We start from the raw sequence: 15,472 nt of genomic DNA, 5'->3' as shown, positions 1-15,472 counted from the left end.
TTTAGATCATGTATGAATTCTCTTGGTATACAAAACTTCTGTAAAGGTAAATGTGAATTAAGTGATCCTGAAGTCCTGTGTAAAACCTGTTATGTAAAAGAAGATAGAAGTCATGTATAAAGCGTTTGCCCATGTTATGCAGTAGAACGTAATTTTTACTTCAAAGAATATACAGCTACTTCGAATTGTATAGTTGCTGCATCAAACATATGTACAAAGTTCTTCGTATCAAAGGGGGTATTAAAATAAATGTTGGATATGTTGTATATGTAATGAAAAAGGTGTCAGATTGCCTGGTATTCCGAATAAACTGAATCTGGATCTGAATGATCTTGACTGTATTTTTCAGGCCCCTTACAACACGGTGCAGTATGAGATCAGCAGCCTGTCTTCCAGTGCTCTAGGAAGGCAGTACTTTATGGTCGACCCGAACACTGGGGTTGTCAGTGTGAGGCGCAACCTGGAAACAGATACCAGCGATACATCTGTATACAGGGTAGGTGTCTTTGATTTGTACGTAAAAACAGCGCCCACCATACTTTTCTGACCTCAGTTTAACCCACATGTCCACCTTCATTTTCCCATTATTGTGATGAAACGGCATATGAGATTCTATCATAGTATTCTGTGGGTTGAATTTTGGTTCTATTTTTCTGACGTTCAAACGTCTCTGATGTTTTATTCTCTTGTCAGTTTGTCGTTGATGCGATAGATGGGAGTGGAGTGAGGGCAGCATTGCCTGCCAATGTTGAAATCACTGTGGACAGGAATCTCTTTCCTCCCGTGTTCATTACCACCAACTACACAGCTGTCATCAACAACACCACGCCACAGAACTCACCAGTCTTCACTGCTTTGGCCACTGATAGGGATTCTCAGGTAAATACAGTCACCTTATATCAAAATAGTAGCTATTGTCAAGTATATAAAAGGATTCTCAGATGAATAAAGCCACCTTGTATGTAAATTGTAGCTACTGTCAAATATTTATAAGGATTCTCAGATGAATACAGCCACCTCATAGACATAGAATGTTAACTTTCAAATATTTATAAAGATTCTGAGATGAATACAGCCAACTTATATCTAAATAGTATGTACTGTCAAGTATATATGAGGATTCTCAGGTAAGTACAATCACCTTACATCCAATATGTGTCACCTATCAAGTATATATATATATATATATATATATATATATATATATATATATATATATATATATATATATATATATATATATATATATATATATATAAAAGGTTCAACTGTGTAGAATGTATTATATAAAAGGTTTTCAGGGAGTTTCAACTGTCAGGGCACTATGTTTAGGGATTCTCAGGTAATTACAGCAGCTGCAAATGCAAAGTATATCAACTGTGTAGAATTAATGGGATTCTCAGGTAAATACCGAGACTGTATATGCAAAAGTATCAACCGTGTAGAATGTATACAGATGCTCAGGTAAATACAGCAACTGTATATCCAAAGAGTACCAACTGTGTAGAATGAAGGTGGAATACCAGGTAAATACAGCAACTGTATATCCAAAGAGTATCAACTCTGTAGAATGAAGGTGGAATACCAGGTAAATACAGCAACTGTATATCCAAAGAGTATCAACTGTGTAGAATGAAGGTGGAATACCAGGTAAATACAGAGACGGTATATCCAAAGAGTATCAACTCTGTAGAATGAAGGTGGAATACCAGGTAAATACAGCAACTGTATATCCAAAGAGTATCAACTGTGTAGAATGAAGGGGAATACCAGGTAAATACAGAGACGGTATATCCAAAGAGTATCAACTGTCTAGAATGTATAGAGATGCTAAGGTAAATACAGAGACTGTATATGCAAAGAGTATCAACTGTCTAGAATGTATAGAGATGCCCAGGTAAATACAGAGACGGTATATCCAAAGAGTATCAACTGTGTAGAATGTATAGAGATGCTCAGGTAAATACAGAGACGGTATATCCAAAGAGTATCAACTGTGTAGAATGTATAGAGATGCTAAGGTAAATACAGAGACTGTATATGCAAAGGGTATCAACTGTGTAGAATGTATAGTGATGCTCAGGCAAATACAGAGACTGTATATGCAAAGAGGATCAACTGTCTAGAATGTATAGAGATGCTAAGGTAAATACAGAAACTGTATATGCAAAGGGTATCAACTGTGTAGAATGTATAGAGATGCTCAGGTAAATACAGAGACTGTATATGCAAAGAGTATCAACTGTGTAGAATGTATAGAGATGCTAAGATAAATACAGAGACTGTATATGCAAAGGGTATCAACTGTGTAGAATGTATAGAGATGCTCAGGTAAATACAGAAACAGTATATGCAAAGCGTATCAACTGTGTAGAATGTATAGAGATTCTCAGGTAAATACACCAACTGTATATCCAAAGAGTATCAACTGTGTAAAATATATAGGGATTCTCAGGTAAATACAGAGACTGTATATGCAAAGAGTATCAACTGTGTAGAATGTATAGAGATGCTCAGGTAAATACAGAGACTGTATATGCAAAGAGTATCAACTGTGTATAATGTATAGAGATGCTCAGGCAAATACATAGACTGTATATGCAAAGAGGATCAACTGTGTAGAATGTATAGAGATGCTAAGGTAAATACAGAAACTGTATATGCAAAGGGTATCAACTGTGTAGAATGTATAGAGATGCTAAGGTAAATACAGAAACTGTACATGCAAAGGGTATCAACTGTGTAGAATGTATAGAGATGCTCAGGTAAATACAGAAACTGTATATGCAAAGGGTATCAACTGTCTAGAATGTATAGAGATGCTAAGGTAAATACACCAACTGTATATCCAAAGAGTATCAACTGTGTAAAATATATAGGGATTCTTAGGTAAATACAGAGACTGTATATCCAAAGAGTATCAACTGTCTAGAATGTATAGAGATGCTAAGGTAAATACAGAGACTGTATATCCAAAGAGTATCAACTGTGTAGAATGTATAGAGATGCTAAGGTAAATACAGAAACTGTACATGCAAAGGGTATCAACTGTGTAGAATGTATAGAGATGCTCAGGTAAATACAGAAACTGTATATGCAAAGGGTATCAACTGTCTAGAATGTATAGAGATGCTAAGGTAAATACACCAACTGTATATCCAAAGAGTATCAACTGTGTAAAATATATAGGGATTCTTAGGTAAATACAGAGACTGTATATCCAAAGAGTATCAACTGTGTAGAATGTATAGAGATGCTAAGGTAAATACAGAGACTGTATATCCAAAGAGTATCAACTGTGTAGAATGTATAGAGATGCTAAGGTAAATACAGAGACTGTATATGCAAAGAGGATCAACTGTCTAGAATGTATAGAGATGATAGGTAAATACAGAAACTGTATATGCAAAGGGTATCAACTGTGTAGAATGTATAGAGATGCTCAGGTAAATACAGAGACTGTATATGCAAAGAGTATCAACTGTGTAGAATGTATAGGGATTCTTAGGTAAATACAGAGGCTGTATATGCAAAGAGTATCAACTGTGTAGAATTTATTGGGATTCTCAGGTAAATACAGCAACTGTATATCCAAAGAGTATCAACTGTGTAAAATATATAGGGATTCTTAGGTAAATACAGAGGCTGTATATGCAAAGAGTATCAACTGTGTAGAATTTATTGGGATTCTCAGGTAAATACAGCAATTGTATGTGCAAAGAGTATCAACTGTGCAGAATGAAAGGGAATACCAGGTAAATACAACGGCTGTATATCCAAAGAGTATCAACTGTGTAGAATGTATAGGGATTCTCAGGTAAAATACAGCGATTGTATATGCAAAGAGTACCAACTGCTTAGAATGTATATTGCTTCTCAGGTAAATACAGCGACTGTATATGCAGAGAGTATCAACTGTGTAGTATCTATGGGGGTTGTCAGGTAAAATACTAGTACAGCAACTTATACCTATTGGTCATCTGCTGTAATGAGTGTGTGATTTTGACATACATAATCAGAATATTTGTTAAGGTAACTATTATGAAAAGCTTATAAACACTCATTGTTCACTATCTTATTTCAGAACCCCTTCAATGTGGTGCAATACAGCATCATAGGGGATGATGGGAGTCTGAGCTACTTCACCATAAATCCTGGCAGTGGTGAGGTGACACTTGCACAGCCAGTGTTTAGCATTCCGAATACACAGTTCAGGGTAAGTCAGACACACACATACATTGTTGTAGTCATAACTGTCAGAGATGTATCAGGGACATGCTTTGGAGTTGTAACACTGTCATAGACGTATCAGGGACATGTATTGTAGTCATAACACTGTCATAGACGTATCATGGACATGTATTGTAGCCATAACTGTCATAGATGTATCAGGGACATGCATTGTAGTTGTAACACTGTCATAGATGTATCAGGGACATGTATTGTAGACGTAACACTGTCATAGATGTATCATTGACATGCATTGTAGTCATAGCACTGTCATAGATGTATCAGGGACATATATTGTAGAAGTAACACTGTCATAGATTTATCAGGGACATGCATTGTAGTCATAGCACTGTCATAGATGAATCAGGGACATGCATTGTAGCCATAGCACTGTCATAGACGTATCAGGGACATACATTGTAGCCATAGCACTGTCATAGATGTATCAGGGACATGCATTGTAGTTGTAACACTGCCATAGATGTATCAGGGACATGCATTGTAGCCATAGCACTGTCATAGATGTATCAGGGACATGTATTGTAGAAGTAACACTGTCATAGATGTATCAGGGACATACATTGTAGCCATAACACTGTCATAGATGTATCAGGGACATACATTGTAGCCATAGCACTGTCATAGATGTATCAGGGACATGCATTGTAGACATAACACTGTCATAGATGTATCATGGACATGTATTGTAGACATAACACTGTCATAGATGTATCAGGGACATGTATTGTAGCCATAGCACTGTCATAGATGTATCAGGGACATGCATTGTAGCCATAGCACTGTCATAGACGTATCAGGGACATACATTGTAGCCATAGCACTGTCATAGATGTATCAGGGACATGCATTGGAGTTGTAACACTGCCATAGATGTATCAGGGACATACATTGTAGCCATAGCACTGTCATAGATGTATCAGGGACATGTATTGTAGAAGTAACACTGTCATAGATGTATCAGGGACATACATTGTAGCCATAACACTGTTATAGATGTATCAGGGACATACATTGTAGCCATAGCACTGTCATAGATGTATCATTAACATGCATTGTAGACATAACACTGTCATAGATGTATCATGGACATGTATTGTAGACATAACACTGTCATAGATGTATCAGGGACATGTATTGTAGACATAACACTATCATAGATGTATCAGGGACATGTATTGTAGCCATAGCACTGTCATAGATGTATCAGGGACATGCATTGTAGCCATAGCACTGTCATAGATGTATCAGGGACATGCATTGTAGCCATAGCACTGTCATAGATGTATCAGGGACATGCATTGTAGCCATAGCACTGTCATAGACGTATCAGGGACATACATTGTAGCCATAGCACTGTCATAGATGTATCAGGGACATGCATTGTAGACATAACACTGGCATAGATGTAACAGGGACATGTATTGTAGCCATAACACTGTCATAGATGTAACAGGGACATGTATTGTAGCCATTACTGTCATAGATGTATCAGGGATATGTATTGTAGCCATAACACTGTTATAGATGTATCATGGACATGCAGTGTAGCCATAACTGTCAGAGATGTATCAGGGACATGTATTGTAGACGTAGCACTGTCATAGATGTATCAGGGATATGTATTGTAGCCATAGCACTGTCAGAGATGTATCAGGGACATGTATTGTAGTCATAACTGTCAGAGATGTATCAGGGACATGCATTGTAGCCATATCACTGTCATAGATGTATCAGGGACATGAATTGTAGACGTAACACTGTCATAGACGTTTCATGGACATGTATTGTAGCCATAACACTGTCATAGATGTATCAGGGACATGCATTGTAGTCATAACACTGTCATAGATGCATCATGGACATGTATTGTAGCCATAGCACTGTCATAGATGTATCAGGGACATACATTGTAGACGTAACACTGTCATAGATGTATCAGGGACATGCATTGTAGCCATAGCACTGTCATAGATGTATCAGGGACATGCATTGTAAACGTAACACTGTCATAGATGTATCAGGGACATGTATTGTAGCCATAGCACTGTCATAGATGTATCAGGGACATATATTGTAGAAGTAACACTGTCATAGATGTATCAGGGACATACATTGTAGTCATAGCACTGTCATAGATGAATCAGGGACATGCATTGTAGCCATAGCACTGTCATAGACGTATCAGGGACATACATTGTAGCCATAGCACTGTCATAGATGTATCAGGGACATGTATTGTAGACGTAACACTGTCATAGATGTATCAGGGACATGCATTGTAGCCATAGCACTGTCATAGATGTATCAGGGACATGCATTGTAGTTGTAACACTGCCATAGATGTATCAGGGACATGCATTGTAGCCATAGCACTGTTATAGATGTATCAGGGACATGTATTGTAGAAGTAACACTGTCATAGATGTATCAGGGACATACATTGTAGCCATAGCACTGTCATAGATGTATCAGGGACATGTATTGTAGAAGTAACACTGTCATAGATGTATCAGGGACATACATTGTAGCCATAACACTGTCATAGACGTATCAGGGACATGTATTGTAGCCATAACTGTCAGAGATGTATCAGGGATATGTATTGTAGCCATAACACTGTTATAGATGTATCAGGGTCATGTATTGTAGCCATAGCACTGTCAGAGATGTATCAGGGACATGTGTTGTAGTCATAACTGTCATAGACGTTTCATGGACATGTATTGTAGCCATAACACTGTCATAGATGTATCAGGGACATGCATTGTAGTCATAACACTGTCATAGATGTATCATGGACATGTATTGTAGCCATAGCACTGTCATAGATGTATCAGGGACATGTATTGCAGACGTAACACTGTCATAGACGTATCATGGACATGTATTGTAGCCATAGCACTGTCATAGACGTATCAGGGACATGTATTGTAGATGTAACACTATTATAGATGTATCATAGACATGTATTGTAGTCATAGTACTGTCATAGATGTATCAGGGACATGCATAGTAGTCATAACTGTCAGAGATGTATCAGGGACATACATTGTAGCCATAGCACTGTCATAGATGTATCAGGGACATGCATTGTAGTTGTAACACTGTAATAGATGTATCAGGGACATGCATTGGAGTTGTAACCCTGTCATAGATGTATCAGGGACATGTATTGTAGACGTAACACTGTCATAGATGTATCATGGACATGTATTATAGTCGTAACACTGTCATAGATGTTTCAGGGACATACATTGTAGCCATAGCACTGTCATAGATGTATCAGGGACATTTATTGTAGTTGTAACCCTGTCATAGATGTATCAGGGGCATGTATTGTAGTCATAACACTGTCATAGATATATCAGGGACATGTATTGTAAACACATATAGATAATAGATGCAATTTAGTTCTAAGACCTTCATATTTGTATCAGCTACGTGTACTTAAATCATATGTGTTTGATAACTTTATCAGGAACATATGTTTTGGCCCTAAGACAAGTTCAGTAGTATCAACGACATATAAGATGTGAAGGTAAATGAGATTATGTTATCCATGTGACAGGTGCGACTCCAGGCAAAGGACGGCTCAGGTCTCACTGATGTAGAAGTACTCACTGTGTACATTCAGAGGAACCTCTTTGCTCCTGTTCTCTCTCAGACAATTTATGAGAGAGTCATTCAGGAAACCACTCCTGTGTCCACCAGTATCCTCAACCTGTTTGCCCAGGACAGTGACCAAACGGTAAGTACTGTGAAAGACGACATTTTGGGTGAAAGCTTGTATCAGCTCAAATATACCATAGTGTATTTCTTACCATAGCTTTTCATATTGGAATAAAAGAAAGGTCTGTATCATTTTGAAAAATGATAATTGTTTTAATTTAAGTTGTTGATAAAACAACTTTTGGCTTTTGTTTCAGATTTCTCAAATATTTTTATTCCACAAATTTCCTTTGCAGGGGTTATAGACTGTCTATTTGTTTGCAGTGCTTCATTAGCATCAGCTAAAGTATCATAAATTTGATTATCCTCAGAAGAATATATATTTGAACCATGAGTTTATGTTACAATGTGTGTCAACGATTATATGCAGTCTTTATGAAGTGTCATGATGTTTCAGGCTCCCTACAGTACAGTCAGCTACTATACAAGTGGCTCATCAGACAGATTCCTTGTGGATGTCAACAATGGAATGGTATCTGTTCGACGCTCACTTATTGGTGAATCTGGACAGACTTTCACAGTAAGTAGGCAGTTCAGTCATTGCTGGAATATTTATTAGGGATTGAAGATAAAATCTACTTTACTTTTGTTTTTGTTTTCTGTTTTAAAATCTACTTTGCCAAATACATGTAAGTAACAAAAGCGATTGATGTTCAGTTCCAGGTGTATGCTCAGGATGGCGGTACCCCTCCACTGCGTAGTCAGTTTGCCACAGTTCGCATCAATGTGACACGGAACAACTTTCCTCCTGTGTTTATCAATGAGCCATACAGCCAGTCGCTGCTGGCAACCGCAAGTGCAGGAGATGGTGTAGTCCGAGTTTCAGCCCCTGATGCAGATACTGAGGTTTGTATGTCAGCATACAAAATCTTTGTCTGTGAATAGTAGTATCAGTATAATGTCACAACACTTGATGGGCATCAATATCTTAGTCTAAAGAGATGTTGGACTGGATCCTCTTCAGTTTATTGATGTTGACATTACAATGTGAAGTTTTCACAGGTTTCCTTATTAATGGAGATATGTGTTTGTTTCAGTTTCCCTTCAATGATGTAAAGTATGATATGATTGGCGACGACAACGCTCAAAACATCTTCCAGATCGATGAGTCCAGTGGTCAAATTTCTCTTCGCAACACCTTTGGTGGTGATGGTGCTGAGCTTTACCGGGTATGTTCACCTACAGAGTGTACACATTATGGAAGGGTGTGGGCATGCTTACAAATTGTTTGTACAGTGAGGAGGGAAGGGGTGCCCAGATCATGATGTTTGTCCAAGACAGAAGTAGTTATGCCAAGGATGTTTTTCACATCAATAATATAAGCATGAGGTCAAACCTTGAATTTCATTAACACTTTGCCTTTGATTACATTTTGCTTTTAAATCCCCTTTGAGATTTGTTTCTCTGCCAAATTCGATATCTTCTCGACATCCGTCTTGGCACCATATATGGGCATTTAATGTAAATTTTGCTTGTTATATTTCAGATCCGAGTACGAGCACGAGATGGTGGCAACCCACGTCTGTCAGACATCACTGTTGTGTCCGTCAATGTAACCCGTAATCTCCGTGCACCTGTTTTCAACACCCCCTCCTACACTGCAAGGATTCTGGAGATCACAAACTTTGGGGAAGTTTTCGTATCAGTCTCAGCTCAAGACTCGGACACATCGGTATGTATTGCATGATTGAGATGTTGAAATGTTCATGTAACCAATTCACTGTTTCAAGAATATTACAAAGACACTTATATTTCCTCGTTACTGTCTATTAATATATTTTTTATATTCATGTATCGTAGGCAGTACATAAAATGAGGTAACAAAAGTTAATAGGTAATTCATTTTTAAGAAGCTACATTGCGGATCACTGTAATTTGGTTCTTTTAATTATTTTGGCAAACACTTGAATGTTTCAGGCCCCCAACAATGTATTGACTTACCAGCTAACGGGTAACTCTGAATGTCAACGATACTTCGGCATTAACACCAATGGAGGCTTGTATGTGCAAGCTGATCTTGTCGCAGATCCCACCAGGGCTTCACTCTACATTGTAAGTAGATAACATATGGTTGTGCCCTTCCCCCATTTTTATCACCCTGCATCAGGCTTTATTATTTTCCGGAATTTTAACCAAGCGCAGGTAGTCCTCACTGTTTTATCCCCAAAGTGAAAGTACAAACAGCACGTGAGCATGATATATGTACGGCAGATACCAGAGACAACTACGTTTTTACTTTCAGAATTCAAGAATTGTATGGATCAACTGTGTCATTTCAGACCAAATCAAAACACCAGTAGCAATAGTGCTTGGGTGGGAGGGGGGAACGGTAAACTCTCCAGATCTGATCTGTAGAACACTGTTTGCATATATTTGTATCATACTTGGGGAAGTAATATGCATTTCATTAACTAAAACTGCACATGTTACCCAACAAGGGTCACCAAATATTGTATTTATCTTAATTGTTACTCTGTTTGAACATTTACATATTTGAAATTCATACAATGAGATACATCTTCATGAGTAGAGATGAACTTGTTTTATGACATCATTCTTTTTTTCCATGATAACTTTATGTCATAGTTAAGCTTTTATAAAATATCATTTCACTTGATATGTCTATGAGCAATTGTTTTATCTGTAAAGAATTGACTTCAATATTTTTGTCTGTTTATGGAGATATACATTTTGCATAAATAAAGAAATATTGAAGTCAATTTTTAAGAATAAATAAGTTAACAATAATAACTTCATAGGCTGCTTATTAATGTTTAACATACAAAACCGTAAACAATTATACAAAGTCAGTGACATTGTTCAATAATGCAACACAAGCAGCTAGACAATCAGTCTCAACATTAAAAACCCTGCTCAGTAATCCAATAGAATACGATGGAATCACTTGTGATTTATTCATTTTAATTTGATATAGCCTATTCACAATGGGAGTAGAATGATTTTATGTGTGTTTCAGTGCCAAGTATCAGCCCAGGACCAAGGCAATCCTCGACGGGACTCCACCAACCAGGCCACAGTGAGCATCAATGTGATCAGAAACACAGCCCCACAGTTCATTGGTCTGCCATACAATGCTGTACTGCAGAGAAATGTCACCACTGGCACTGTCGTCGGGACTTTCGCAATCAGCGATAGCGATACAGATGTAAGTTGAGGTACCATTTGGCACAGGTTGAATCTGTTATTATTGCTGCTTTGTACAGACCGTTGGAATGAATGTCGGTCCACATGTGTAGTAATATTTGTTGTTTTTCAGGCACCTTTCAATGAACAGAACTACAGGATACTTGGTGATGGCAATGCCCCTGCCTTATTCAACCTGAATGGAAACAACGTAGTGGTTACTAGCGCAACTGACCTTGCTGCAGAAGCTCTCAGTTCATATACGGTAATGAAAATTTGCAGTCACAAGATGTACATTTTTTTAAAGTCAGATGACAAAGTGTTGTTTTTATGTTTTTTTAGACTGAAACAATTGTAAGCAAATTTAACTGTATTATTTCACTTTCAGGTTCGTCTTGAAGTGAGAGATGGCGGACGGTCTGCCCTGTCGGCAACAGCTGTGATGAACATTCAAGTGATCCGAAACCTTGCAACACCCATCTTTAGTAATTCGTTCGTTGAACGTAAAATTAATGAAAACTATCCAGTGGGTGGACTCATTACTATCCTCAATGCAACTGATAATGACCCTCAGGTAGGAACTCAAGGAGTCATTATAGCATACATCAAGGACTCTAAATATTCACCCTGCTATTTTGATTCCTTAGTGGAGAAAATGTGACAGAATACTGAATTGTGTACGCAGTGTAATACGACAATCCTGCATTACATAGGTGCACCAAAGGAGCGAATTCTGAATTGCACAGTGTGTAGCCTGAGAGAGTTCTGATTTGTGTATGCAGTGTAGAACAACAATCCTGCATTAAATATGTGCACCAAAGGAGCGAATTCTGAATTGCACAGTGTGTATGTAGCTTGAGAGAGTACTGAATTGTGTACGCAAAGTAAAACGACAATCCTGCATTACATAGGTGCACCAAATGAGCGAATTCTGAATTGCACTGTGTGTAGAATGAGAGAGTACTGAATTGTGTACGCAGTGTAAAACGACAATCCTGCATTAAATAGGTGCACCAAAGGAGCGAATTCTGAATTGCACTGTGTGTAGCTTGAGAGAGTTCTGAATTGTGTACGCAGTGTAGAACAACAATCCTGCATTACATAGGTGCACCAAAGGAGCGAATTCTGAATTGCACAGTGTGTAGAATGAGAGAGTACTGAATTGTGTACGCAGTGTAAAACGACAATCCTGCATTACATAGGTGCACCAAAGGAGCGAATTCTGAATTGCACAGTGTGTATGTAGCTTGAGAGAGTACTGAATTGTGTACGCAAAGTAAAACGACAATCCTGCATTACATAGGTGCACCAAATGAGCGAATTCTGAATTGCACTGTGTGTAGAATGAGAGAGTACTGAATTGTGTACGCAGTGTAAAACGACAATCCTGCATTAAATAGGTGCACCAAAGGAGCGAATTCTGAATTCCCAACGGTAACTTTCAGTACAGGCTTGTTGGTGGTACTGGCGTAGGTTTCTATCATTGAGAGCATTAATGAAGTAACATCAAGTAACATCAGAAAGTACCGGAGAGCAGAAAAATGTCCAGAAGATTGTATGACATTTGTATATTGTATATCAATTACTCGTGAAGATCTGGGTTAGAATGTTAAAGGGTATCGGGTGGTCGGGCGCGTCGACTTCGTTGATGCATGTCACTGTATCCCAATTTCGTAGAACGATACTCATGATATCAATCACTGGATTGTCTGGCCCAGACTCGATTATTTACAGAACGCCGTCATACAGCTGAGTATTGCTAACAACAAAACATACAGGCATAAATTCACTCCCGAAGGGTTTTACAAGTAGGACGGGACATGCGAAGCTGCTTTCGGGAACATCTGTTGTTTTTAGATGCAATACAATCAGTAAATGCGCTATCCTATATCTTTGCCAGGGAATGTGGTTAGGCAGATAATTGAGACTGATTATTCTCTTGCGCTGATGTTTTATGTTTATATTTCCTATAATTAAAGCAACAAAACTCTTACCAAATGGATGAATGTTTCAGTTCCACGAAGACACGTGTACATAGAAGGTATTGCAGTTTTAATGTCTTCTTAATCCAGGCCCCATACAACACTGTGCAGTATGAGATCAACAGCCTCCTGTCCAGTCCTCTTGGACGCCTATACTTCATGGTGGATCCAAACACTGGCGACGTCAGCCTTAGGTGCTATCTGGAATCGGACACAAGTAACACTAGTGTATACACAGTGAGTTGAATCACCACACATTAATAAAAAGCAGAAAATCACATCAGTTTGAGATATAAATATAAATATAATTTCGCTTATTCTAATTATAAATGTCATAATTATCAAGAGATCCCGTATTCATATTCCCCGTTTGAAGTCCGGGGAAGAATAGGTCCCAGCACCTAGTCCTGGTCTGTAATGTTATCCTAGGTAATAGACCTGCAATGTTGGTGAGTGCGACATAAAATAACATTTACACACTCATTTGTATCGGCTCTTCATATGTCCCACTATCCACCAACAAACACCGTGCCCATGTCTGCCTGCCTGTAACATACTGGTCTGAGTCTTACCAGCTTGCTTATGTAATTTGCATGGAGATTATACAAATGTATTTTGATTATACTATTAGGTTGCAGTTTTTTAGCAACATTATATGTTGCCTGTTTTCCAGTTGATTGTTGATGCAATAGATGGAGGTGGTAGAAGGGCAATCCTGCCTGCCAATGTTAAAATCACCGTGGACAGAAAGACACCGCTGCAGCCACCTAAGGACAACAATACCATGTCACTCAGAGCCTCTGTCTGTTGTCAGGAACCTCTACCACCGTACTGGGGTGGAAGCAGTAAGACTTATAAAACATATAAAACAATGATATTTAAACATCTTTAATACTTAAATTTACAATACTATCTGGTTAACATATGCCATGATTGTCTTCATCTGTCCTAGGTAGATTACAATGAAGATGAAAGGCTTAACTCCTGCAAAGTATATTGTGTGATTATTTGAATTCCAGCTGAGCACATTACTATCCTGATACTGTAGTGCTGTTTTTCAATGATCTGATGAAATCAATTTTAGTAGGTTGATATTCTCCCTTAAGGGAACGACCATAAAACTTGCTAAGGAAGTTCAAATCTAGAAAGTGTCAGTCCATCACCTGTCCACGGGGTCCGGTACATGTCAATGAATGAGTTGGATGGAAGTGTGTGTCTGTGAATATATATTTATCACTGTGTTCATGTTTACATGTATTATTCGTATTTGTGTTGTCAGTTGTCAAACTATGCTTCGATTGATAATTATATATTGATATCAATATTATATTTTACAATGTTTAACACATAAACCTTTTCTTCAGAACAACAGTTTTGCTCAACCATTTCCAATGCTGTTTTGCAGTTGACACAAACGATGTGCAATGGTAGAATATTACTGTATGTGTATTCTAGTCATTTGTGTATTCAATCACCTTATGCACTGAGGGAATACAATATCGGAATGATATATGTGTATGAGGAAGTAAGTATCATGCAAGGGGGGTAATGATTATCCAGTATTTAATTATTTATTTATTTGTTTGTTTGTTTGTTTGTTTGTTTATTTCTATTCCTGTGCATTTTTGAATTAGGTATTAAAACATACACCATATATGTTTAACTTGCCAAGTGACTACCATAGGTCTCAACTACTAACTAAGATGTCAGATGAATTAGAAACATTGCTTGGTAAGAAATTGCATTATGTTTGATGCTATCATAATGTCATTGCTAAGAAATATTATCAAACAGGTTATACTGTAGGTATAAAACTGACACTTTGCCGTAGCACTGTTTTTATCATTATCAATATGAAAAGAGCTTTGTCGCTATTATGTAACCCTGGGCTTGTTCACTTCTCTCTTTTTTCAGGGATCAAATCATGATTGTCAGCGCTATTTTGCCTTGTTTACGCCCAATAAACCCTGCCACTCCAAACTATCTCGCGCAGGCTGATATCAAAATGGCAATCTGGAGTAGCTTTAGGACTCAAATGTTTCATGAATAATCACTGTTGCTTTCTACAATTAACTGCGTTTTACTCTTTTCTGATAGAGCATCCATGTACCAGGTAAGTCACATCAAATGTCACAGGTAAGCGTAAACGTGAACCAAGGATATGCCAAACCCTGCCGAAACAATGGACATAGCGAACCCTAATGAAATGCCTATGGGTAATGGCGGCCAAGACAAAGAGTCGACCCATGAAATAGATTGGTGAGCTGGAAACTATACGGTGGGTAACATACTAGTATATGGCCCAAAGTGATTTCTTTCGTCAGTTGAATACCATAAAGAAGCATGGGTTCCTGTCGTGTATTCAC

At 37.9% G+C, this 15,472-nt stretch overlaps 1 protein-coding gene across 1 annotated transcript in view; it reads left to right on the top strand.

Moving 5' to 3' along the window:
* The window catches only part of LOC139467922 (protocadherin Fat 4-like), a 47,910-nt gene extending 33,501 nt beyond the window's left edge, over positions 1-14,409 (top strand). Inside the window, exons 21-34 of the mRNA XM_071249510.1 lie at positions 350-496; positions 694-879; positions 4,085-4,216; positions 7,820-7,999; positions 8,378-8,500; positions 8,638-8,826; positions 9,018-9,149; positions 9,467-9,652; positions 9,898-10,032; positions 10,958-11,146; positions 11,258-11,389; positions 11,513-11,698; positions 13,197-13,343; positions 13,780-14,409. Of these exons, the coding sequence (XP_071105611.1) occupies positions 350-496; positions 694-879; positions 4,085-4,216; positions 7,820-7,999; positions 8,378-8,500; positions 8,638-8,826; positions 9,018-9,149; positions 9,467-9,652; positions 9,898-10,032; positions 10,958-11,146; positions 11,258-11,389; positions 11,513-11,698; positions 13,197-13,343; positions 13,780-13,998 (2,283 nt within the window). The 3' untranslated portion in view covers positions 13,999-14,409. The remainder of the gene's footprint in view (positions 1-349; positions 497-693; positions 880-4,084; positions 4,217-7,819; positions 8,000-8,377; positions 8,501-8,637; positions 8,827-9,017; positions 9,150-9,466; positions 9,653-9,897; positions 10,033-10,957; positions 11,147-11,257; positions 11,390-11,512; positions 11,699-13,196; positions 13,344-13,779) is intronic.
* Positions 14,410-15,472: the final 1,063 nt, after the last annotated feature.

Source organism: Haliotis cracherodii, unplaced genomic scaffold (assembly GCF_022045235.1).
Source record: "Haliotis cracherodii isolate W230 unplaced genomic scaffold, xgHalCrac1.p SCAF_2, whole genome shotgun sequence".
NCBI lineage: Eukaryota > Metazoa > Mollusca > Gastropoda > Lepetellida > Haliotidae > Haliotis > Haliotis cracherodii.
Note: the sequence above shows the minus strand (reverse complement) of the source record. Positions and strands in the feature narration are given on the sequence as shown.